Source organism: Entelurus aequoreus, linkage group LG10, assembly GCF_033978785.1.
Source record: "Entelurus aequoreus isolate RoL-2023_Sb linkage group LG10, RoL_Eaeq_v1.1, whole genome shotgun sequence".
In the NCBI taxonomy this organism is placed as follows: domain Eukaryota; kingdom Metazoa; phylum Chordata; class Actinopteri; order Syngnathiformes; family Syngnathidae; genus Entelurus; species Entelurus aequoreus.
The window spans coordinates 25887607-25914987 of NC_084740.1; the positions used below are offsets into that span (position 1 = coordinate 25887607).

The window sequence follows — 27381 nt, forward strand, 5'->3', positions numbered from 1 at the left end:
CGTACGTGCGCGTCACGTACGTAACTTTTTAAAAATATATAAGCTTTATGAACCTTGGGTTAGGTGAACGGTCTTTTGGGCTGAGTGATTGTGTGTGTTGATCAAATGTTTGAATTGTATTGGCGTGTTCTATGGAGCTAGGAGCTAGCAGAGGAGCTAGGAGCTAGCATAACAAACACGCAGGTGTTATTATGCAGGATTAATTTGTGGCATATTAAATATAAGCCTGGTTGTGTTGTGGCTAGTAGAGTATATATATGTCTTGTGTTTATTTACTGTTGTAGTCATTCCCAGCTGAATATCAGGTACCGTGAGTATGCAGCCTTGGCTGCTAAACATTCGATAACTTGACCGTATGTGCGCGTCACGTACGTAACTTTTTAAAAATATATAAGCTTTATGAACCTTGGGTTAGGTAAACGGTCTTTTGGGCTGAGTGATTGTGTGTGTTGATCAGGTGTTTGAATTGTATTGGCGTGTTCTATGGAGCTAGGAGCTAGCAGAGGAGCTAGGAGCTAGCATAACAAACACGCAGGTGTTATTATGCAGGATTAATTTGTGGCATATTAAATATAAGCCTGGTTGTGTTGTGGCTAGTAGAGTATATATATGTCTTGTGTTTATTTACTGTTGTAGTCATTCCCAGCTGAATATCAGGTCACCCCCGGCTCTCACAGCATCTTCCCTATCTGAATAGCTTCAACTCCCCACTAGTCCTTCACTTGCACTTTACTCATCCACAAATCTTTCATCCTCGCTCAAATTAATGGGGAAATTGTCGCTTTCTCGGTCCGAATCTCTCTCACTTCATGCGGCCATCATTGTAAACAACAGGGAACCTTGCGTATATGTTCAACTGACTACGTCACGCTACTTCCGGTAGGGGCAAGCCTTTTTTTTATCAGATACCCAAAGTTGCAATCTTTATCGTCGTTGTTCTATACTAAATCCTTTCAGCAAAAATATGGCAATATCGCGAAATGATCAAGTATGACACATAGAATAGATCTGCTATCCCCGTTTAAATAAAAAAAATTCATTTCAGTAGGCCTTTAAAACAGCTCTGCATGTGTACAAGTCTTGTTATGGTCTTTAGCCGAAGTACATCTCTGACATGTTAGAACCATATGAACCATCTCTGGCTCTGAAAACCTCAGGAAAAGGTCTCCTAGACCTGCTGGTGCCCAGAGTCAGGAAGAAACTTGTTTTATGCTCCTAGAATCTGGAATAGTCTTCCAGAAGATGTGAGACAGACCTCAACGGTGGTAGTGTTCAAATTCAGGATGACAACTTTTTTATTTAAATGTGCATATGACAACTGAACATATTTTATCTACTCTCTTTTATTTTAATTTAAATCATTAATTGTTTTTAATTCTGATTTTATTTTGTGATTTTAACCTAAATTATTTAATATTTTTTATAAATTATTTAATGTTTGCCTTCTTGTCATTTTCTGTACAGCATTTTGAATTGCCTTGTGTACAAAATATGCTCTACAAATTAACTTCCCTTGCTTCAATGGGCAAAAGCTATGAAAAAACTTTTTTTTTCAGACACTTTGGGGAAAAGATTCCGCTACAATATAAACTTGAGGTACGGTCGTTTTAGATACATGGCCGTAATTTTGTCACAATGTCGGCCTTCGAAGCGATGCTAAATGAGCAATTATCTTTAGGGGCTTTTAAATGAATGTGCTAAAACTGAACTAGAACTACTACGAAGGTCATGTTGACTCACAACTGAATACAAGTTCTGCACAGAAAAAGTATAATTGTATCAAAGAGGCATTTAAGTCCATCAAAGTACAACCACGTTTATGACCGGTTGGCATAATCATGTGGCCCCGCCATAGTGGTTGTGGCTCTAAACAGAGTGTTTTTACAAGGGCCCGGCCTGCCAGTACAGTTTGGTTCACTACACTAAATCCTAATCATGTTTTTGTTTTCTATTGGATAAAGAAAACCCAAAAACGTCATGCTTTGCTACAGGTCTTAAAATTAAGCCCTGATCTTTGCCAATGATCTCTTCTCCTTCTCAAATGAAGGGGTACTTTTGTTCATACTATCATGATAATAACAAGCAAACAGTAGCTGCGTTTTCATTGCAGTTTTTCGCAAAATAAAAGCGATCTTTCAAAAATTTAGAAAAAGTACATTTGAGACTTGTAGGTGTTTCCATTAAAGGGTGTTTTGCATCACGAGCCGTAATTGTCGTAAAATACTATCCAGCGAGACTCCACTTTGAGAAAGATACGTTGCCGTGATGTCAATAGAATATGAAGGCAGCGGGTGATCGCTAAAAGGCAACGCCCTTACGGCCACGTTGTTCAGGCATGCGGGTCTCGCCGAGCCTGTGGGTCGGCCTCTAATCCCAGGAAGGGACCCGTCTTCCGGTGCGGAGGTGCCGCCTCACTCCCCACCGGCCAGCCCCCGAGATCAAGACTATCCGTCTGCTTCAGTTGCCCTGTGTTTAAGGGACCTCTAAATGCGAAAAGTGTTTTCATCAGGCTTTTGCGAAACACTTCGATATCAAAACGTCTGAAGAACCACCTCATGAGAGCACAACATTTTTTAGAAATATTTGAGAGGTATTTCGAAATATGGGTGTCTCCAATACCAGTTTCTTATTGTGATATTTAGGTTTAGCGCATTTCTAGGGGTAATGGAAACACAGCTAACGTCACCATTTTGACATACCCTCCTCCGTCGTGGTGCTCAGTAGAATAGTGGTCCACTTCTGTGCCAGGGAGAGGGTGGATAGGGGGCGGGGGCAATGGAACGTTTGCCCAGCTGGAACCGTTGGCTTTACCAGGCTTGGACCCGGCCTTGGTCTTCTTCTTCTTCCCTCCTTTCCCACCTGAAACATGAACGTTTCTATGAGAGAAACAACACACCTACACAAAACCAATCACAAGCCATTTGGAGACAGTTTGCACCAAAAAAAAAAAAAAGGTGAGGAAAAAAAAATCCTTTGAAAATGTCAGAACGTTTGAAAGACGCTTTGAACGAGCTGCTGCCTCCAAACAGGAGCTCAAGGTTGCCTGATGAAAAGCATCCTTCTATTGATCGATTGGCTGAAAAGCCTCCGATCTCCATAGTAACAGCAGAGAGGAGCCGTAAACAAGGCAGACCTTGGTGCCCCACCCGTGCTTCAGAGTCCGCCACCCCCTCCACAGTGCAAAATCTCACTGTGATGCCTCATCATAATGAATGGCTTGTGTGGTCCTAATGCAATTCGCCCAGAGTCTATTACTACTTTCATTTCTTTTATTACACCTGAGAGCCACTAACCCCATCCATTTTCGCTCACTTCCTTCCAAAACCTGATTCTCCATCTGCCCTATTCGTCTTTGTACTGCTGCCGACTGGGTCAGCACCAGGTTTTATACACAAGGAAGCCTTTTAAAAACACACTTCAAGCAGAGTTCTATGTTTACACCGGTGAGATGCACTGATAGATCGTTCCCTTGCAATAATACCAAGCCTTTAATGTTCACGCAACATTGAGCAAACCATTTAGTCCATTTGACATGTCATAGTTGCTCCGAGAGCATTTAAAACTGTTTTTTTTCCCCTGAAATCGGAAACGGCACGAAAGGCAACGGTTGGAAAAGTCTGCTCAACAAGTTTGAATCTGTCATCTGTTGGTTTGGCCTGACTGCCAAAGTAAACATGCACCAAGGGAGCTGCCAATGTTTTGGTAGCTATCCACTGTGACACAGTGCACTCTAATGTCTTGTAGGGCTGACTTTTTTATAGATGTTTCCATCGAGCGTCATAGCAGATGGAAGACTGGGAAATGGGCGCCCCAAAATTTTGATTTAGTAGCTTGAACATGTATTAATGGAACTACAGTGGTATAGTACAGTGTTTCTTAACCATAGGGCGATAGACTAGAGGGCCGCAGCGGTACTCAGTTGTAAGACACTTTTCCACCACTTGTGGCAGTAATGACAATCTCAAACAAACAGAAGAAGTCTGTAGCTAAAGTCATAGAGATGTTTCTTAAGTGCAAAAAATATAACTAAAGTGGTGAATCTGTATTTTCACTTGGACTTTAATTTTATGGACATTTAATTAAAAATATATTCCTTATTTATTTAGTTTATTTTTAGGACAACATAATTGTATGTCAATATATTTTGTGTCGGTTATTTATGCAGTATATTTAGATAGTATTTATATTATAATGATACTATTATTTGTGATTAACAATGTTGTAAACTGTAGGTAAGTTAAAAATAATTATTGAATACGATTGAAATCAAGAGTATTCAGTGTTAATATTTGAGAGGGCCCCGGGTCCCTCTGCAGTGCAAAAGTTGGTCCTCGAGTTCAAAAAGGTTAAAAAACGCTGGTATAGTAGGTGCCTGTTTTTTATTTCCACAACCTTTAAATGGCTAACAAATAATAATTGAAGCATCCATAAATAAAACCAACAACATAGAAGTATCTTTGAAAGTCTATGCAGTTACATTTAATTACATTATACAGTGGTACCTCGGTTATCGACATTATTGCCAACAATATGTCACTGTTTACATACAATCTTGTTTATGGTACGACTGAACACTGCGCCCAACAAATTAGCTTGTTTGCACAAGACATTGATACAACGTTGATTATACATACATGTCCTTAAAACTGACTCTAAAACAACTTTGCAAAATAGTTGTATTTGTAAATTGAGACAACGTTGATGCCCAACGTTGGATCCAGCGCTATATAAAGCTAATCCATTATTATTATTATAAAGAATCCAATTGGTGACTCAGTCTTGTCGTGTTATTAATACACTGCACCAGTTTGTAAGGTGTATTTTTTACAAAACGCACCTGTGTTCTCCTGCTCCTAAGGAAGTCATTCTACCCCAGCTCTGTCGCCCCTTTATGACGTCATCACTAGGGTTGGGTATCGTTTGAATTCGAACGATTCCAAATCTTTGTTTCGATTCCGATACCTGACGATTCTCGATTCCGATTCTTTTAAGAGGCAGGGTCAAAAACAAGTTTAGGATATTTTAAATGAGCTAGCTAACCTACATACAGTCTTCTGAATGAAATAGTCTGACATTCTCCATCAATTTTAATTCTATTAACTCTTTATGAACTTTACTATAAATTCCTCACAGGGCTGTTTTCAACTAGAATATAAATATCAAATCTTTGAACTTGAATATAAATATTATAAATACATTTTCACAGGGGTACACTTTCCTCAAGAGAGCTTTATTTTTGAAAACCTCATGAAAACACATTTACACATAAGTGTATGATGCTGCAGGAAACCTCATGAAAACACATTTACACACACCAGTGTATGATGCTGCAGGTACTTAAACATGTTACCGTGCTCCCACTGATGGGCTAGCCTGGTGCAGAAAAGCAAATAAACAATAAGAAACAACTCGCAAAACCCAGTCCAGATTAGCAGCAGGTACAGTATAAAATCAGAGACAGTTCTTGTTTAGGAAAATGACCATATCCGCCTTCTCAGGCAGGATGCGTGAGCGTTCTGGACAGATAGTGTCTCCTGCTGTGGAAAATACACATTCGCTGGGTGTGGAAGAAGCTTGAACGCATAAATAGGAGAAAGCGAGATCTGACAGCAGGAGGAGGACGGTCGGCGCAGCACGTCGAAGACGGGACATGAAGACGGGACATGCATATATTTGTACTTCATGAACTCGGAGGTGCTTCATCATGTTCGACGTGCACCCTCCTAAGCACGAAACAGTCCTGTCGCACGTGTTATATTTCGCCGATATTTCATTTTTTTTAGTAAAATAAAGCCACACTTTCGACCGCCGACGCCCGCTATCCATGCTTGACTGACTCGCTCGGCTACATAGGCTCGGCTATGCTAACACTTCCGGCGGTGGGCGCTTCTTCGTTGGTGTTCAGCGGCTTCTTCTTCCGGTCGGCGGACTTATTCTTTTTTTCCGGTCGGCGGACTGGGTATCGAAACTAGGAATCGAAATTTAAACTTTTGAACGATTCCGGGAGAATCGGAAAGTTAGTCCCGGTTCCAATCGATACTCGATACCCAACCCTAGTCATCACCGGTTGACTCAGTAATTCTTTACTAACTAACACAGCTGCACTTATTTTCATTAAGTACAACGTAAACTAAACCACCATGAGGTCAAAGAAAGTGAATGTAGTGAATGCCAGCACTTTGACAAAGAAGGTGACAAACATTATTGAATTCAAGAAAGAAGTTGTAGCAACAAGAGTCTTCAATAAAGATGAAAGTGAAGTTGAATGTTCAGTTATGCATTTCATTTATTATTCATACATATTTTGCATTGTTTTCTGTCTGTAAAACTATAATTTTTCTTTGTAACGTGCTTTGTGGTGGAATTTTTGGGTGTGTAGAATCGATTAATTATATTTACATCTAAAGCAGTAGTGTCCAAAGTGTGGCTTAGGGGCCATTTTTGTCCTGCTGCTTTTTTTATTGGCCTTGACTTACCCTTATACTTCCATCCATCCATCCATTTTCTACTTATACTTGTTAGACAGTAAATAAGGTTGCAGCCTGAATGAAATCAAGTCATTTTACAATATTTCTGATGGTGGAAAATTATGTTTACTGAAGTAGGAGCAGTAGGGAAGGTATCAGGCCCAAGCAAAGTGTATGAAAATAAGATTACTGAAGGGTGGAAGTAATAAAATAAATAGTAGCTACACCAGTGTATCTATTCTCAACTGGGGTTCTAATCGCTCCTCTGGGCGACACTTGACTTTTAGCAATAAATGAGACTGACATGATGGTTCAATCGCCCTTCCAAACAAGAGCAGCCATCAATAACGCCAATGAGTCTTTTCTTCTTCTTGGAAAGAAGGTGGTCTGGCACTGGAATTCTAGCAGCAGCGTCCAAATATGAAAAGTACAGACCGAGACTGCGGCCGGGGCAGGGAGAAATGAATTACAACCCATCTCCTCTACCAAAAAACCAGGGGCCTCTCGTTTTGGTGGGAGAAAGCCTTCTAAATATAGTCACCACTTTGAGTATTTATATACACAAGGTTTGGGCGCTCCCCGCGTTTAAGTGCAGGATGTGCAGTCCGTACGCTAGCTGGCTCTGTTTTTATTGGGTGCCGCTGCGCAAGACCTCCACATAACTCAATCCTGGTAAAGGCTATCAAAATAACGACCAGTCATGTGATGTGACATGGGGAAAAACCAGAAGGTGAGATGAAGCAACGAGCAGTAAACAGCAGCCTTAACCCCCCCCCCCCTTTCTACTGTGTCCACGACTAACTGTATACGATCCTAAAAAAAAAGATTATGCTTATGGTGGCAGAAGAAACCTGGCTCTCTAAAGGGCGGTTAGTTCACATCCAATTATGGACTGAAATAATATGTTCTCATGGGAATTTGGTTTGAATTCTACATAAAGGCATATATTATTTCCAAACCGGATTATTTTCTAACATAATGATCGTCACTACATTCACGCAGTCTTGTATCCTGCATCGCCAGTTGCTCGTGCAACAAACATAGCGGACATGCTGCGTTTAATATAATGATATACAGTAGGAAGGAGGCACATATGGCCCCATTCGTCACGGTACTTGACACATGAAACGTGACAAATTGTGGGGTTGCACTGTCCACTTTTGCCACCAGATGGCAGTAGAGTGTTGAATATCTTAAAATGCGTTTTTGTAGCAATTCCAAATTTGACCACAGCGTCAGTTGTTATGTGGAGTGGCGCTTTCCATCATTTTTAGCAGATTGCATTGCAAAATCTTCAACCATTCTCACACGCGAGATCCACCCAGGAATGGGGCCATATGAATGCCTTCCCTACCGTACTGTATTTTGACTAGCGTATATACTACATATTTCAAAGTGGTTGAGGCGTATTATCTGAAATGTATCATACATTTATTAGAATTTTATTAACAGTCGTCCCTCGCCACATCACACATGAAGTTTGCGACTTCACTCCATCGCTGCACATGTTTGGCCCAAATTAAAAATTTGCAAGCATAAAAATGGCTAGATTAACTAAAAATATCAATACTACAGTAATATTGGCCACTAGACAAGCTCAAACTAATAAGAGCGCAATGTCAAGTATCGTGGCCACTGATTGGCTCAGCCTCAGGCAGCATCCAGTCCCGTGACTATGTGGGTGTCATTTCATGTCTACAGAGTTCTCCGAATGTTAAAAAGTTTATTTAGAAGGTTTTTATGCTCTGGTTATGAAAATATTATTTTAAATAACCCTGATAAACATGGGTTCAATGCTTTTATGACTACATTGGATATGTTGTTTTCAATAGGGATGTTAATCTTACAACAACTCACGATTCAAAATGTTTTTTGATTAAACACGATTTTGATTCAAACTGGTTCTTGCGATATATTATTTAGTGTAAACATTTTCGAAACAGGTTACAAAAACTCCTCTTGGCTGATGATGTGATTTAGGTGCAAAAAAAATAAAAAATTAAAACAAATAATCGTTTCTTGAAAATTATGAATTGAGTTAATCAAGATTTGGATGCAAATTGATTTTATTTAGGACCCTTAATTATTATTATTATATATAAATGTATTCATACAGTAATTTTGTATTATGTATGATGAATAAAATAACTTATAACAATTGTATGAATTAAGTTTGAATATATTAATTACATTCAATTAAATTGAATTTTTTTTTTAAATTTAAAAAAATGTTTTCTATGATATCTCTTTATATGCATGGTACAGTACCTAATAAAAGCTTCTACTTTATATTATATTACACTACATAGTTTATCCTGCTCTCTCTTTATGCATTATTCTAATTATTTTTATTTAATTATAGTACACTCTTGAAAACGGCTTTACATTAAATGTATCCTTCACACAAACTCCATGCAGAAAAAAAACATTTTAGCCTGATTATGTTGGTTGAGTCACCTAATTGTAAGAAGCTTCCTTTAGGCCACGCCCACATCTCCCGAGTCCAGCGTGCGCCACGCTATTGAATTAGAGTGCAGTTTCAGACGCAGTGGCTTGTAACTAGATAAGAGATAAGAAGAGAGTCGGGATGCCTCTGTGTCCTATAAATGACATTGTAATTCTCCCAACATGACTCTTAGTGCGGCGGGCGACCATTAAGGGAACAGCGGTGGGTGTGTGGAGTGGGGACGGCAGGTACTTTCGCTACTTTACCCAGCAGAGCATCTCTAATATGTGTGGATGCTCCTCTCTGTCTGACAGACTCCTTATGCCCACTCTCAATATTAAGCAGCAATGATGAGGGAAAACATCCCCTGCAATAATATGACCTCCATCACAATATTATGATCTGCACTCTGGACCACAGTTCCTCATATAGAAGCCCGGGGGGCATTACTCAACTGCAGCTAGTACCAGGCATCTATATAGGTAAGGTATATTTATATATATTATATCCAGAAAAAAGCAATTAGAATTATACATTATGCCCCATATAGAGCTCATACCAATGATCTGTTCATAATGACTAATTTTCTTAAACTACATGATATAATCCAATACAGTAGCCTTCAAGTTATGTTTATGGCCTCACAAAGGGCTCTACCTGCAAATATACAGAGTCTGTTTTCACTCAAGAGATGGTCCACATAAACTCAGGAGTGTCCTGAAATTCAAACATAACATGATAAATTCCACATTCAAGGTTCGAACGCTTTCTATAGCGGGGGTGAAAATGTGGGACAATGTGAGCGGAGACATTAAACTGTCTTCTGGCCTAAGTGTTCAACCTTGCGGTAAAAAATGTGTTGTTGGGAAACTATCAAAAACATGACTAGTTGTTTGCACTATCTCAACTGTGGGACACAGGTGCAAAAGAACTCACTGTGGAATAAAGAACATAACACACCAGACAAGGCTTCAGAAGACAAAAGATACCCAGGCAATATGGAGCTAATCTCATGGTCGCTCAATGCTATTGACAAAAAACAAACAAAAAAAAACTTGTCATTATCATCCATTATCATACGTTATACTTGTTCTGAATTTGTCATGTATCCATCAAATCTGCTGTTGAAACTTGGACTATAAAACCAACATATATAACCAGCATATAAATTGATTGTAAATTAGGGGCGGGACATGGATAAGCATTCTTGCTTTTTTCCTGTATCCCTTTTCGGTGGGTGCCGTTGCATGTCTGTCAAATTACAAAGAGTGATGAAGTGTTGCTATATACTGTATGTCTGTCTGCCGGAATAAATAAATACATTCATATTCGGGTATATTCTGCGTACAGTTGCGCTTCCTCTTGAAACTTTGCGCTACGCTTCAGCTTTCTTGTGTGCAAGCGATGTGTGTTCCGCTTAAGTAAAGGTAATTGAGTGAGAGAAGATGCCACTATTGGAGGAACTATGGTACAGTTTTATATCAAAATGAAAGTAAGCAGTGGGGGCTGAGAAGAGAGAGACGGCAAAACATCGCCGGTGAGGGATGGTGTTAATCAAAACTGCCATGGATGTCAGCTTCGTACATGCAAATACCCGAATCAATGAAGCAATTAGAGAAGCCGTCAATCATGAGGAACCATGCCGCTAAGGGGGTGTGTCCAAGTCCGCGCGGCGCAAAAAAACAACCAACCTGAGAGACTGCCGCTTCGCTCTGAGCTGTTGTGAGAGCTGGTGGTGCTGAAATCTTGTGATTGGTTGTGTGGGATTCTACTAGACAGCCCCTCGGTCAGTCGGTAGTCGGGAATGAAAAGGAGGGCTAGAGTGGGGGCGGAGGGTAGTTGAAGAAGGGCACAAAAACAAAAGAACACACAAAAAAAAAAGAAAAAAGAAAAATCACAGTGGCGTCAGGTGACAGGCAGCACATGCAACATGCAGTTAGAGCACCAGGCAAGCAGGATAAAACATCAGGGTATGGTCACTTTTGAACTTGTCTTGTGGGGATAAAGCAATTTGGTGTATGATATATATATATATCTTAAGATCCTGTAGTATCATGCTTTTTTCACAATCTTTAAGGGGTACTGCACTTTTGGGGGAAATGTTGCCTATCATTTACAATCCTTATGTAAGACAAGAACACCTATGTTTTTCTTTATTTCTATGCATTCTAACTCGTAAACAAGCGTTAGCAAAAGTCAGCTAACAATGGAGTCAATAGAAGTTGCCCCATTCCGCCTATGAAGCAAAGGATAGGATAGAAAAGACTTTTATTCATCCCACAATGGGGAAATTACATTGTGGCAGTGATGAAAAACAAAACATTGGTAATAATAACAACATATTGCGCACTAATAAGCAGAGGTGGGACCAAGTCATTGCTTTGCAAGTCACAAGTAAGTCTCAAGTCTTTGCCCTCAAGTCTCGAGTCAAGTCCCGAGTCAAGACAGGCAAGTCCCGAGTCAAGTCCAAAGTCAAGACTGGAAAGTCTCAAGTCAAGTCACAAGTCCTGCATTTTGAGTTTCGAGTCCTTTCAAGTCCTTTTGACCACAGACTAATATTTTTACACAGATTGTGTATGCTTTTAAACCGCTGTATTTATTTATTAAAACAAGTGCATTTGAAATAGCAGGAAAGAAAATAGTACTGACATTGCAATTCATAATAGCACTATTAACCAGTCATTTTAATAGTTTAAACAATTTTAAACATTTAACTCATTCCTTTACAGAACAAACACATTTGCAAAAACAAGTGCAACTGTACTTATTTGTACAAAAGTGTTAACATTGTATTTCCATGGCATATTGCATTGTAACTAGTTCCACAGCAGTTTCTATTCTGTTCTTACCTTATCTCATTGATCTCATCTCATACTGTATGTGTGTTGATGTGTGCGTACACATGAAAAACATAACAAATACATGAACATAACAATGAACAGAGTTGTACTTTTTAGATGTCAGGGCCCTATGCAATATGTACACATATTCTTAATATAGTATACATTTTAACTGACCTTTATTTGACTATGTTTGTCTTTTTGTAGGTGGCTAAAATACGCGGTGCTGCTGACCGCCGTCTAACGTTATGTTACTGTGTGTGATACGTTGACTAACGTAACGTTATGTATAGGTACCTCATGCAACCCTGCTTAAAAAATCACTTGACAAAAAGTATGAATAAGGTAGCAAACTGCAGTGGACGCAACATATTGCCGTGTTTGCAATGACGTTATAACCATAAACATCTTATATGTAGACGCAATATTGGTTGCTGTGACGCGAGCAATTTGCATCTTGAAGTGGTGATGAGGAGCCGGCGAGCAGCCTAAGCTGACAGTTGACAGGTAGAAAACAAAGATGGTGTTCAGCGTTTTCCTGCTCAAATGAGCGGACTGTTGAAAATAGGAATCGGGGGATTACTTTTCACAAGTAAGATTTAACATTAATGTACTATTGGTTGTATTTTATGAAAATAACATTACCACAGAGTTGAGAAGGAGCAAAGATCTTCAATATTTGTACGTGAAAATCACAAATAAATCTTCTGGGGGAGGATGACGCCCCTACAGGGGTTTGGTTTACAAACTTTCTGCCCCACCTAAAACAAAATTCACCAGCCGCCATTGATTATAATGCATTCTCATTTTAGGCAAAATATAAGACAATACTTTCTTAACAGTATAATTGTAACCAGGAATAAGTCTTCAAGTAACAATATTCAAATACTAACATTGTTGGGTAAAACAGAATTTGGTTTTATTCTGAATCCAGTGAAACAGATTGCTGGTTTTAGCTGATATAAAGACTTTCAGGTGTTTATATGTTTAAGTATTTGGCAGACGCTTTTATCCAAAGCGACATACATAAAAAATACATGTATAACAATCACTGTAAACATTATCATTTAAGGGAAGAATGTAATACAAAATATCAATACAAAGTGTCACGACAGAATAAACTCTCTGCTGCTGCAGCAACAGAGATACGGTCTATAAGATATATAGATATCTAATGTATTCATACATTGTTTATGTAGCATGTATATATAACGTAATCATATTGTTTCTTCAATTTAAAAATAGCTGACCGTTTTTTCCCCCCTTCTCTGGGATTATATTCCCAGTTTTAATCTCGGACGTCTGGTCACTTATAGCGTATAAGAATATTCTATTACTGTTAAGCAAACTATGAATAATAAAACATGTGTCCGTTATCATAGCTACACGTATGACAAAAAAGCGCGTGAAAATGAGTGGTATTCAGTGAGGTAAAATGAATTAAATGCGTTGACAGTTCATTGCTCCTGCCAAATGAATTGTACTGAGTGGAGCGGATCACCACTCCAAGATGGCGGCCCGCGTCTCGTCTGCGCCAGTAGGCAGTAGCGCTCGATGCTGCGTCTACTTATAAGATGTCTATGGTTATGACGTTAGCAGTGAGTTTACAGCCTCACTGATTTAACTACACAGCAAATAAAAGTCATGTTACTTAGCCAATAAACGTTATCTTACATTCAAAACTTACCCTTCTTTGTGCAACTTCAAATGTCGAACGAAGTTGGAAGTTGTTGCGTCTCCGTCTGTAATATTCCAACTGCGTGATTTGCATACGGCAATTCGTTGACCAAGTCGTAGTTTTTATACCCGAACGAAACCAACTTTGGTATAAATCTTTCTCACTGGCGCGTTGTTTGACAACTCTTGTTCATTGGTTGTCCTGCAATTTGATTGGCTGAATGCTGTGTGATGAAAACAATGTAGATCTAATTTGATTGGCTGTTGTACTGAGAGCACACACGCTGACACGCAGCACACACGCTGATAGACAGACACGTACAAAATGAAAGCTACGGAGCGCTCCCAAATAACTTTTTAAGCTTTAGGTTTTGGGGAAAGTAGCAAGTCATGTCAAGTCAAAAGGCTCAAGTCCAAGTGAAGTCACAAGTCATTGATGTTAAAGTCTAAGTCGAGTTGCAAGTCTCTTTACATTTTGTCAAGTCGAGTCTAAAGTCACCAAATTCATGACTCGAGTCTGACTCGAGTCCAAGTCATGTGACTCGAGTCCACACCTCTGCTAATAAGGATAGAATAAAAAAAAAGATGAAATAAAACACAAAAACACTAACATCCAAATAAAGATCACAGTGTTCACATAAGTGGGTTGTAAAGTCTTATGGCTGTGGGTAGAAGGTAACAGACATTATGGATGTCAACTTGCTCAGCATTCTTCTGTCAGCCACCTACTCAATGCTGTCTATTGGGCAGCCTAGGAAGGGTCAGCTCTCTTAATCAGTTTATTAAATCTGTGCCTATCTCTGACCGTGCTGCACCCACCCCAGCAAACGACAGCATAATGGCAAAAATAATAATCACGATTATTTTTGATTGATATTGTAATCAGTTAATTACACAATTATTCATTCATTTGAAAAGTATTATTGTACTGCCAAAACCCAATATTAAATAGTTTAAAAAAAACAACTGGATTTAAACTAATAAAGAATAGACCACATGTAAAAAAGTAATAATAATGGCAATAACAATACATTTAGATAACAATAGCCAATATAAAAAACTATTTTAAAAAAACAGTTTTTCTAGTTTGTTTTTAATTTCGTTTTTTTACTTTTACACTTATTTTATCACTATGGAGTGTGTGCTTTTTGTGTTAAATAAAATGTAATAAAATGTTTTTTAATCAAATGCAAAAATCCTCACATTTATTGATATCATACATCTTTGGTCAATTTTGAGCAGCATTTTAGATTCAAAGCATAATTATTGTGTAAATGCATCAATAAGTGCTTTAGTGCATGATGCTTGTGTAAGATACTCTTTGGAAACCTTTATTTTATTAGTGCAGTAAGACCACATGTGGCCCACCGTGCTATTATTGTGAAGTAGAGAAGTATACTGTGCTATTGTTCTCAGCTTGTTGAGTAAAAACTCACATGAGGCTTTAAAAAAAAATATATAATAATAATAATAATAATAATAATAATAATAATAATAATAGAGTGAGCCTCTCAAGTTGTGACCACTGGGTGCGGCTAAAAATAGTTTGTCTGCGTTAGCGATTATAATAACAATATTGCCAATACTCCAATATTATTATTTTTTAATGTTTTCAGAGGCGCAATAGTGTATTAGTATTAGCTGCACTGTAAGCCACCCTGTGCGTGCCGTATTTTACGATTTAGAATGCATTAAAAAAAAGAAAAACATGTGTTTTTGTCTTACATAGGGATAGTGAATGATAGGAAAAATTCCAAAAAAGTGCAGTTCCCCTTTAAAAATATATGCAGTAGGAGGACTAAAACCTAAAATTAACTGCTTTTAGACATGTATAAAATAAGATCATACATAATGTATGTGTTGGATTACATCAGAAAAATACTTATTTCACCTTAAGTTAAAAACATTATAAACAATTTTGTTTTAAATTGTCGTAAAAAAGGAGTCTTTCTATTTAAAGTAAATTATAGTGGGCTTAAAGATGTCTCCAGTGGCATCTCATTGTTTCCAGAACAAAAATGCATTTACTTACTGTTGTTGCAGGAGTTCTTGTCAGGCAGGGAGTAGCCCAGGTTGGCCATCTCCTGCTTTGCCTGCAGCGAGGCTTTCCACTGGGCCTCGGGCAGATCCACGGCCAGCTCGTGGATGCTGCTGGAGTGGAGAATCTGAGTCGTGGCGTAAGGCGTGGCCTGCGACGTTTGACCCGGGCTGTTGTAGTTGGCTTTGGTGGTGAAATCGATGCTGCTGTAGATGGCTCCATCAGAGAGCATGGTGCCCGTCTTGTCCACTTGCCCATTCTGGATATCTGGGGAAGGCGCAGGTGGTTGGGAGAAATGTAGCGGTTCACTTGAGGGCACATTGTAGTCAAAAGTAAGTGTAAGCACAGGGAAATACTTGTCAAGACTTTTTAGACCGAATACTGACGGGCATAATTTATGTCTAATGTACGATTGAACTGATTGAACAAGGTAACGCTGGGTGTATTAAAGCAAGACAGTGGCATGATAGGGAATGTTTGGCCCAATCTGCCTAAACAGGATGCCAATAACTACCGTACAAAATTTAACACAGACAAATACGTCTTAATCCCTGCAATGACAGTAGCTTGAGAAGTTTTATTTTCTTGCAGTTGGGTTGTGCATTTCCACTTGACACGGTTTGATTAGCTTCCAAACTAGCACAAAGAAATGCTCAAATCTTAATTTCAAAGTTAACGAGCTAAACCAACTGGACTTTCTTCAACTGATTTGGCACTCTTATTTATGCACAAAGCAAACCATAACCTGCTACCCCAAAACAACAATTCTTCTCAATAAAAGAGGAGGAATATAACCTTGTAGGAAAATCTAACCTAAAACATTTGTATGCACATACAACACTTAAGACCTTTAGCATATTAGTACGTGGGATTAAATTACAGAATGATTTAAGTAAAGAAGTCAAACAATATACTAATATAATTCCACTTTAAGAGGCTGGTCAAGCTAAAAGTGTTTACAAAGTAGAAAGAAAAATAATTATGACATCATTGAATTTGATTGAAAAATAGATATGTTTCACCTCATTATGAGAATCATCATTGACTCAACTATTTATTCAAGATAAATGTAATTTAAAACATTTGTACATAAAAACAAAACGTTTAGCATATCAGTATGTGGAATTCAATTATGGAATGGATTAAGCAGGGAAGTCAAACAAAGCACTAAAATGATTCAGTTTAGGAAACTGTTCAAACAACAAGTGTTCTCAAAGTATAAATAATAACAATCCTGATAAACATCTTGAACCTTATAAAAAAAAAAAGATAATCTTAATCATCTCACCGGTGAACCATGAATTACTTAACTATTTATTTCTGAGAATGTTTATCCATCAAATATTTATTAATGTATTTAATAATTGTTAACTTACTTGTAGTACATACATTTATTTATGTACTCATTTATCTATTCATGGTCGTGTTACAAATAAAGAACAAACAAATGGGATAAAACTGCTATGATACTAAAGGGATAGGATTAAATAAACTATGCTTCTTCCTACTCCTTTTTGGACACACTGTAATGAAACAACTAAAAATATGTGATGTATAACATTGCCATTGTATCGTATGCATGTTCAAAATAAACTGAAACCAACCAACCAACTTTTGTATTTAGAAATGTTGATGTAAATTGTGTTCCAAAACAAGAACAGGAATATAACATATGTGTTAGTAATTGATATGATACGGAAAGGGGTAGGATTAAATCAACTTTGCTTCTTCCTACTACTTTTTGGACATGTCAGGAGAAATTAAAATATGTAAAAAATGTAATGTATTGTAACTGTACGCATGTTCTAAAAAAAACTTAAAAATGTCTTTTAATCATTTCAAAGACAATTTTTAGAAAATGGTAACATTTAAACACAGGAAGAGAACTAACAATAATCATTGATGGAACATGAAGAAAGGGTAGGACTTATACTCCTTTACGGTCATGTCGAATTGTGCAAACATGTGACATCCCCTTTGGTAACGAAGCATGTTTGAAAGTAATACCATCAAACCAAACCGAGGGCAGAATGCAATTCTTTCAAATGTCCATCCCTTATTATATTTGTATGCATAAAAACAAGAGTGCCTTTCTGTCAGAGAGTGATGACAGGGGGGAAGTGACTGAGCGTTCCAGGGAAGTAGCAGCCATCTCTCCCACTTCCATGCCCAGTCAAGGGGAGATGATGTAGCGCCATGGCGGAAGTGTCCGCATCTGCGCCAGCCAAGCTGCGCCTGTCCTTCACGACTGGCTGCTCAAGAGCCTCTTTTCACTCAGTCCTTCCCCCACTCTTTTTATTCTCCTCTCTCGTTCTGCTGCACCACCACCACGATTCTCTATTTGTCACCCTGGTGACAGCGGTCCTATACTGTACACATGATGCATGCATGTGTACATGCTGTAGGGGTGCATGATTAACGCTCTGGTAAGAGGACAGAAGAGGCCCCGACTCACCTGCTCTGCCAAAGTTAGTGAGATCATTGGGCCCTCCGGAGCTGCTGTTGACAGGTAAGCTAGTGGCGGGCCAGGAGTCCGCTAACCAGGGGTAGCCCGGGTCGCTGGCGTTGAGTAAGCCTGGCCGACTGCGAAAGAACACAATGCGATTAAACTAACCAATGCAATTTGTAAACATAGAAGGGAAGGGATTTATACGGCCCCACTCCTGGGTTGATCTCCCGGTCTGCTGGAAATGATGGAAAGCTCTACATAGCAGCTGACGCTGTGGTCAAAGTTGGACTTGCCACAAAACACATTTTAGGATATCCAACACTAAAGTAGATAGTGCATGCCCCAAATCCGTCCCGTTTCATGTGTCAGGTAAATTGCGACACATGGGGCCATATGAATCCCCTTCCTACTGTATCACCAACATTATAGTACTGAATAAACTTTATAACAATTTTTTTTTTAACTTTTCCCTACTAAAAACTGGTAATCTGGTATGTTAAACACAGGAAGTGAACCGACTCAGTAATTGCTGAGACATGAAGAGGGGGTAAGATTAAATAAAGCCGGCAACTTTCTACAGCTTTCTGGTCATGTTAAATTGAATTTCAAAGTGTAAACATGTGATGTTCATAACCGTTAAGCCTGTTTGTAATGAACAATTATTGAGTACGCATATCATTTTTGCAAGAATTCATGAGTAAAGAACAAAAGCTTGGTGAAGATAAATTCAAACACGTGTTCAAATTTATAAATAGTCGGGTGTTGGTATGAGATAAGCTGACAATGAGCCTCAGAAGAGTATCATCAAATACGTCGACGATACATTTGTCCGCCCCTCAGTCGGAATTCCTTCAGGCAAAAACACTGCTTTATCTCTGCTTTTCTCCCGCTGAGTCTTTGCACTCGCTAATGCACAAAAACAACGCTAACGCAACACACATGTACTCCCCATTTCATTAAAAAGCTTTTACTCTGAGCTGTGTTCTACCCATCAGCCCCTCGCAGAGACATCCAGACGGTTCTAAATCTTGCTGGATGAGACATCAGACCCTCCCCGTGACGGACGGACGGGGTGGCGTATGGGATGCTGGCACAGGGGGAGTGTTGGTGGGGGTGGTCCATTGAACAGGTGTCGCGTGCCTCCTTATAGGGGATGTGAAACATTAAAGTCGGCCATTAAGAGTATAACCTGTCACGGGTGACTGCTGCGAGGCCATTAAGGCCACTTTGCTGTACAATCACGTCTGAGCTTCGTTAGCACACGTGGGAGTCATGACAGTATGGTGAAAGAAAGTGTTACCCTACTTACCTCAGGGACTTGGTACTAAAGGAGTCCATGTCTGAGGCCACTGGTTAATACCCAAATTTTCACCTGGAACCATATGCAGTAATGCGAAATAAAAGATTCACTAGTGCAGTCATATATTGTATTGAAAACCTATTCAAATTGCAAGCAGGTATAAGTTCACAAAAGCCACCATTTGATGCGTGCCTGCAAAAACTATGAGAGGAACAACGCGCCTGTCTTGGCAGGATCCAGATTGTGATCTGGAGAACTGAAGGGGTTAAGACCACTGCACAATAGGGCATATCTTAGAATAGTCAGCATTACGATTTGACTTCAAGGAGTTTGATTCGCCTATCAACATTTCGGTCATATCGTTGGAGGGAGGCGAGTTGCAGTGATGGGCAAGCAACTTTAAAAATGTAGCAAGATACACGGCAAAAGTAGCTTGCAAGATCAAAGCTATATTTAACGGCATTTATATCTATGGGCCCACATACACTATATTGCCAAAAGTATTTGGCCACCTGCCTTTACTCACATATGAACTTGAAGTGCCATCCCATGGAATTGTCCAAAATGTTTTGGTATCCTGGAGCATTCAAAGTTTCTTTCACTGGAACTAAGGGGCCAAGCCCAACTTCTGAAAAACCAACCCCACACCATAATTCCTCCTCCACCAAATTTCACACTCGGCACAATGCAGTCCGAAATGTAGCGTTCTCCTAGCAACCTCCAAACTCAGACTAGTCCATCAGATTGCCAGATGGAAAAGCGTGATTCATCAGTCCAGAGAAGGCGTCTCCACTGCTCTAGAGTCAAGTGGCCACGTGCTTTACACCACTGCATCCGATGCTTTGCATTGGACTTGGTGATGTATGGCTTAGATGCAGCTGCTTGGCCATGGAAACCCATTCCATGAAGCTCTCTGCGTACTGTACGTGGGCTAATTGGAAGGTCACATGAAGTTCGGAGCTCTGTAGCAACTGACTGTGCAGAAAGTCTTTGCACTATGCGCTTCAGCATCCGCTGACCCCTCTCTGTCAGTTTAAGTGGCCTACCACTTGGTTGTTGACTTGCTGTTGTTCCCAAACTTCACTTTTCTTATAATAAAGTTGACTTTGGAATATTTTGGAGCAAGGAAATTTCACGACTGGAATTGTTGCACAGGTGGCATCCTATGACAGTTCCACGCTGGAAATCACTGAGAGCGGTCGATTCTTTCACAAATGTTTGGAAAAATGCTTAAGTGCTTGATTTTATACACCGGGCCATGTGATTAGGACACCTGATTCTCATCATTTGGACGGGCGGCCAAATACTTTTGGAAATATAGTGTATATAATATTAATGTTAATGTAACTGAGAGTGTACAAATGGACACAATAAGGTTCTATTACTATTAACTATCTGTCATATAGCTGGGGATAACCTACAACTACCTCTACGGGTCCCCGTACCGCACTGTGTGTATTTATTTACCTATAATGTTATTCAATTTTTCTGCCTACAGTAAATAAAAAAAACCGCATCTATCTATAACTTGACAAAAAAACAATAACTTGTGTTTTTTGGGAACAGTTGTTAATGGTTATGTGCTGTAAAACTTTTCATGAACTCAACTCACTTTAATGTGTGTTCCTAAATGTGTGTTGGATGTCTTGCATGAAGATAGCAGTTTAGTTTTATGTTATGGTTTGAACAATTAAAAACTAAGGTTTTGGTCATTGTTTTCTCTGAACACATACATTTGTCTAAATATGGCCAAGGACACCCATTATTGTGGGTTTCCTGGACGTCGTCTTCATCACTAAAGGAAAAGTCTAATCTGCGGAAGAGAATCTTTCTGCCATTTTCAAATATAACTTTTTAAGCGTCCCTCTTCCTCAGACTCCCCCGTCGTCATGTGACTTGAGTGTGTGTCTAATATGATTTTGCTTCCTGGTTTCGATGACCCGCCTTATCTTGCCTTTGATTGGCCAATCCGTAATGTTTTGCCCTAACCTTATTTAATTGTGAATCATCATACAAACACCAACCAATCATTATGGATTTTCTCCGTATGTATGGATGTTCTCATTCAAGAACAATTATTTAAAAAAAAATTTTTGGCCTGGATTTGGAGTCCATTTTCTCTCTTTGTAGCTTTTAGCTTTGATGTAAGCTACCTAGCTACACGGAACTAAAAGTAGCTAAGCTACCGCCAAGCTACTGGAAAATATAGTTAAGTTATGTAGCTTAGCTACATGTAGCTTGTTACTGGCCATCACTGGCGAGTTGAGTACTAGAGGCTCCCCAACCAAGGTCCGGATGTGCCGCAGCCAAATAAGAGCCCACCGTGAGATTGGAGACACTCGCCAGACCTTCGAAGCTGTGACTAGTTGACGAGAAACAGTGTTCCTTCTGCTGGTTCAACTACAGAAACCTTGTTACGGATTTTGCTTGATAGTCAACTTTGATAGTCTTGTCTGAGCTGTACCGGAGCGAGAGCCGACCTGGCGAGGCTGATTTGAGGACCTCACTAAACCATCCATTCTCTACCGTGTTTTTTTTTATTGTTTTAGCTTTTTTATTTGAGGTGGAAAAACCTGCAAAGAGATATGTTTATTTGTAAGGAACCTCATTCCCACTATGCTCTTAAAAAAAAAAAAATCAAAAAAATGATGCCATAGATTTTCCATGAAAATCCTTAGTCGAAGACAGCCCTCTTGCATGTAACCCATTTTGCTCCCTATGGTTCTGATAGCAGTTTCCCCCTTGAGAAAACGTTTCTCTCTTTCTTCTATCAATGCAATGCTGTACTGCCAGTGTTAGCTTTCACTCTCAAATGATGATACCAGAATGCATTGCAAGAAACAGAGTATTAAGAAGAACTAATTCTAGGGTTCCAAGAATAGAGTAGCAACACTTGGCTGAAAATACCAAAATGAACACAAATGTTAACATAATTAGGTCTACTCCACAGTCTCAATTTCCTTGCTGCCCTCAGTCTCCTCTTGGATAAAGTTTATGTATTCAGGGTTTCGTCACACATGTTCCTTTTTGCTTCGACCAAAAATGATACCAGAATGCACCCGTGGCACTGAAGACTGAGCTTTGGCTGCTGCCTACCGTGGGGGAGCCCTGGCTTGTATGATTATTTTTCACTCTACGATCTGCCTCTTACCACATTTTCACCAAGCTCGTTGTTATGACACCCTCCAGTGCAAAAGGCCATACGAGATAATTAGTCTTACTTGTCGTGCATACGTGTGTGCCCCTCCCCAACGAGGCTGCCGCTCCCCCGACAGTTTGAAAGACGAGCATGTGACAGCTGAATGGCTGCGGCGTCCTTGTATCCGTCACACCGCAGCAATCCTACTCGGAATAATTAGAACAAGACTGATTTCGACTGGGGGGTATACGGTGTGTGTTAGTGCGCGTGTGTGATGGTGGTATAATGGGAGTGGGCGGGGGTGGTGGTGGCGGACAGTGGGTCATACGTCTAATGAAAAGTTGACACCTAACTTTTAATCTCTGCCTGACCCAGGATGGATGGCAACCTTGGCAGATCAAATCTCATTGGCGGCGGTCCATCGTCCCGTTTTCGGCCTGCGTCATAAATAGTGTCCGCCGCGGCCGACAGAGCGCTCGCCGTAAACACGTCAAGCAGGCGATATTAAAGCGAAAGAAAGTTCATTAATCAGCTGTTTATGGTCCCGCCGACTGCTGGATGGAGCTTGGATTAAAAAAGCATTGACATGAGCTAAGGTGTGGAACAATGGGAAGCGCCGATTTATCCCGAGAGCTGTCATTTAGCATTCAAATCCTACAATCTCCATGGCAACAATGTCAAGGTATTGCTTCTTAAATCTTTGATGAGATATTGGTCGCAGCTAAAAGTCGATCTCCTTCTTGGCAAGAGGTTTCCGCTTTTATCAACTTTAATAAAGCAGCCAAAGTGAAACGATGTAAACGAACCATTTTGCAGCCTATTTGTCTTCCATGAATCATTTATTCTGTGATCGATTAGGCCGAATTGTTCAGTCATGGCAATTCGGCAGGAGCCAATGAGAAAGCAGGTCCATTTGCTCCTGCAGCGAACATACTGTAGTTATGCTACTGTTGTTGTTTTTTTTTTAATTCCACTAAGATAACGCACTGGTATTGTTAGGCCAGATGGAGAAGTAGCAACATCTGGGATGTGACAGCACCAAAACCGATGGCCGCGTTGTCGCGATGACAGCCTGCACGCTACGCTAACCTCAGATATGACGGATTGGGAGCGTCGAGAGCATTCAAATCCCATTCGCCGTGGTGGTAATCAAAAGCGCTTATGCGTAAAATTGGGAGGAAAACATTGCAACAGGAAGTGAGAGGAAAGAGGGAGAGAAGGCGAGGAAAGTGGCATGGACAATTCTTCCAGGGATCTAAACTAAGCATGGTTTTGACAAGAGGTCTTAACCTCAAACATTTATAGCCAACATTGACAGAACTTCCACTATCAAGGCCCCGAATCGCTAAAATGATGTAGAATTTCTGTCAAACGCAGATTCCAAGAGAACAAAATGTAACAACATCCGAAAAAAAAACCACAAGTAATCCCGACCTGATGTTTGATTATATTAAATGGAATCTACTGCTGCCAAAATGGGAAGTCCTGACCAAATTCTGATAAATGCTGACATTACAGCTTGTATAATGACGTTTAAAAGATGACTTGTCATAAAAACAAGTTAATATAATAATCAACAAACCAGTCCAGGAAGTGGCACACATACAAATGCACATTGGGCTTAAATATTACATCTGGCTAAGATCTAGTTCCTTACAGCGTCTCACTTTATGTAAACACAACATTTCAACAATTCATAGTGAAATTATTTAACTAAATGCATTTATTTATTTTTTTTTACAAATTATCAGGATTTTTTAAAATTGTATATTGTATTGTATAAATAAAACATTATTTCTTGCCAACTTTTGATGACGACATTACATTTAATCCCTACCCATCATAGGAAAAACAACAAAATACCTAGCAATTCGATTACGATTCAGTTCTGTTGGATAAAACATTCATTAATGATGCATATTTATATAAATTGATGAAGTTTTACATTTCTTTTCGTTTGACTAAATAAGCATTTATCACTTGCAACTTTTATAAAGAGTGCATTTGTTGAGTGATTTGAAATGATGAATTGAGTGCAATTTTTAATTTTCCTAAGGGAACTCTCCTGAAGGAATCAATAAAGTACTATCTATCTACCTATCTAATAAGAAACAGGTGAAATATTTCCCACTACATTTATTAAATTAATGGAAATGTGTGCAAAACTGTAACATACGTGCCCTAAAATAAAGGAGCTGGTCGGATCTCTCGATGAGGCGGCTCGCTGCGGTCAGCCAAGTTTTAAAAGTGTCTGCATTACTTTATTCAAAATAAATAAATAATCAATTATTGATGTTAACTAATTGATTTTCCAATCGCCCATGTCCAAATTGTGATGCATATAAAAATCGATTAATACTATCATAGAAAAACAATATAGTGGAACTTCTAATGTTCATATATCACCATTTGCTCTTTCTTTGGTTATTTAGTAGTGATGAGTGAAATTATACTGAAGCATCAATGCATTCTAAAAACCCAAATAATGATACTGTGTCCTGTCTCCCCTGATACTTCCAAGTGTCTCACTTGTAGAATTAAAGACGTGACTGATACAACAATGAGCCGCTACTTTTTTCCTACACTTTGAACCCTGCGGTTTATAAAACGTTGCGGCTAATTTATGTAGTTTTTTTCGCTAATGCCCATAATGTTTTGTGTTCAATAGTTTGCATTAAACACAAGCAAAGGACTGACGTGTGAAGTCTGTAGACGTGTTTCCATGCATATTTGTACGTGCTATCGTATGTAATAAAGCTAGCGTTATTAGCATTAGCTAATATACAAACACGTCTACTGGTATCTGTGTTAGTATTATTGACTTACAAAGGCATTCTTTTTGTATTGTTTCAGTGTCACAAAATCCTCAGTAAACTCACCAAGACGTAACTGTGGAGTTATTTAGTCTGTTTAGCTGATTGGAGAGCTAACTTCCGCAGCCAGTGGTTCCATGACAATGACTTCTGTTTTGTTGATCAGCCGTTTTACTGACGTGTTACAGGCATCAGTTGGAAACAATTAAGGTATGTAAATAAACATTGACATAATATTTACATGTAAACAACTCATTTCACAACGTTTATAGCTGCGGCTTGTAGTCCGGTGCGGTTAATATACAATAAAAAACAATTCTAAAATTTAGTGGGTACGACTCTGCAGTCCGGAAAATATAGTGAATGTTCTTCTTTTTCTGTTTACTATTTTGGCACATGAACAAGAGTTGCACATTTTATATTTTGACACATGAACAAGAGTTGCACATTTTATATTATTTTCTACAATATTGTGTTAAAAAATAAAAATAAAAATTCCATCCATTTTCTATCGCTTGTCCCTTTCGGAGTCACTACCTCCAACAATTATATGTGTTAATTATTAATTTTATATACAGGCAAAATCTAGTGACTTTTTCCCCCCAGGAGATGCCGCTATTATGAAACACCATCCTAGTATCAGGGCAATGTCAATACAACCAGTGAGTATGCCACACACTCATTTGATAATTTCTATTTACATTTGTTATTGAAATTGTCAGTGTCCTGGTATGGACTGTGTTCAACTTTCCATTGTATGTAAAAAAAAACAACCTAAGAATTATAACATCACGTCCTTGGTAGAAGTAATTACATACAACCAAGGTACCTGGGGGTCACATTGAATTGATGATCTTTGGCCGTGTGTTTGAGATCTCCCCGCTGTAGTTGCTCAGGTGTGATAAGCGTTAGGTTCTCAGGAGAACATCCCTAAATAACTCCACATGCTGGGTGACTGGTGTCATTGAGAAGTGGCTTTGCTCTCTACAGACCTTTCACTAACATGCACCCAGACAGAGCAGTCTGCATTGGGGGGTTTCATGAGGGGGAGCGCCTCCTCACACACACAGACACACACACACACACACCTATCCCGTGGGTAATTATTTTTACATTATTACACGTGCTCAGATCCCAGCCGCCCACACGAGGTGACAGGCAAATTTATCACTCCAGAGGGCCGCTGGGTTGCCTGCAGCCGGCAGTGCAAGATAAATGACAAAATAAAAGCCCTCTCTGCTTAAATTGTTTCGCTTAATTCCGTTGAGGAGATTGATGAGTTCATCTACCGATGCATACACGCGGGAGATGCGTCGGGAATGTATATTTTGTATGCTACGCTGTGTCTGTGCCAAAAGGAACACAAAGAAGCAAGGGCTATCTATCAAGTGTTCTTGCAGGATCTTACAGCAACCGGCTGTAAGTTAAGGAAACGTTGAATTAACAAGGGTATAGCCTTGGGTGAAGACTGGCACATGCGGCGATTAACACTGACCGTGCAAGTCAGGTGCTTGTTTTCTTTGTTTTTGGTGAGCCGGAATGTCGCGGTGCCCTCGGGCAAGGTAAGTGTTGTGTGGCCCCCTAATGTGTGGGCCATTAGTACCGGTACTTCCTGTAACCTTTGAACCAGTTATTATCCAACACATTTCAGGACAATGGTAATATTACAGAACATTGCATTTACAGCCCTTCATAAATAATGAAAATAATAATAATAAAAATAGTCAAAAAGACATTTTAAAAATACAAGAAAATATTTCAGTTTTAAATACTGTTTTGTTGATTCAATTATAATTATTGAAATATACACTTAAATATAATAATGGTTCTATGAGAGGAACAGCACAAATCGCCATACTTCAACCTGGAGAACTAAGAGATTAAGACCAAGGTAGGAGAGTTTTAGAATAGTTTTTTCCTCATCTATATTAATAATATATAATAAGTATAATGATAATAATAATAATTACAAGTAAAATAAAATAAAATAAAATGTTAATGCAAAAATATATAAACTTTAAATTACTTTTTAAAATTCTGGTATTTGTTTTTAAGAAATGTGATTCAATTATTATCCTTTGACCATATCAGATACTTTTTTTATTTTTTATTATCAGGTTACGTTTTGATTAATTAATTAATGTATTCATTTATTTGAATGACAAATATGGAATCCAATTTACACTTTAATATATTTTTTTTCTATTTATAT

The 27381-nt window shown here is 39.0% G+C and overlaps 1 protein-coding gene across 5 annotated transcripts in view; it reads right to left on the reverse strand.

The window, feature by feature from the left end:
• Nucleotides 1–27381, reverse strand: part of robo2 (roundabout, axon guidance receptor, homolog 2 (Drosophila)) — an 833901-nt gene that overhangs the window by 46326 nt on the left and 760194 nt on the right. For 3 of the 5 annotated variants that reach the window (XM_062060422.1, XM_062060419.1, XM_062060418.1), the window contains 4 exons: nt 17924–18051; nt 15463–15735; nt 10605–10730; nt 2700–2859 (listed from right to left, as the gene is read on the reverse strand). In XM_062060422.1, coding sequence (XP_061916406.1) covers nt 2700–2859; nt 10605–10730; nt 15463–15735; nt 17924–18051 — 687 coding nt within the window. The remainder of the gene's footprint in view (nt 1–2699; nt 2860–10604; nt 10731–15462; nt 15736–17923; nt 18052–27381) is intronic. The other 2 variants (XM_062060421.1, XM_062060420.1) reach the window with 1 other exon arrangement.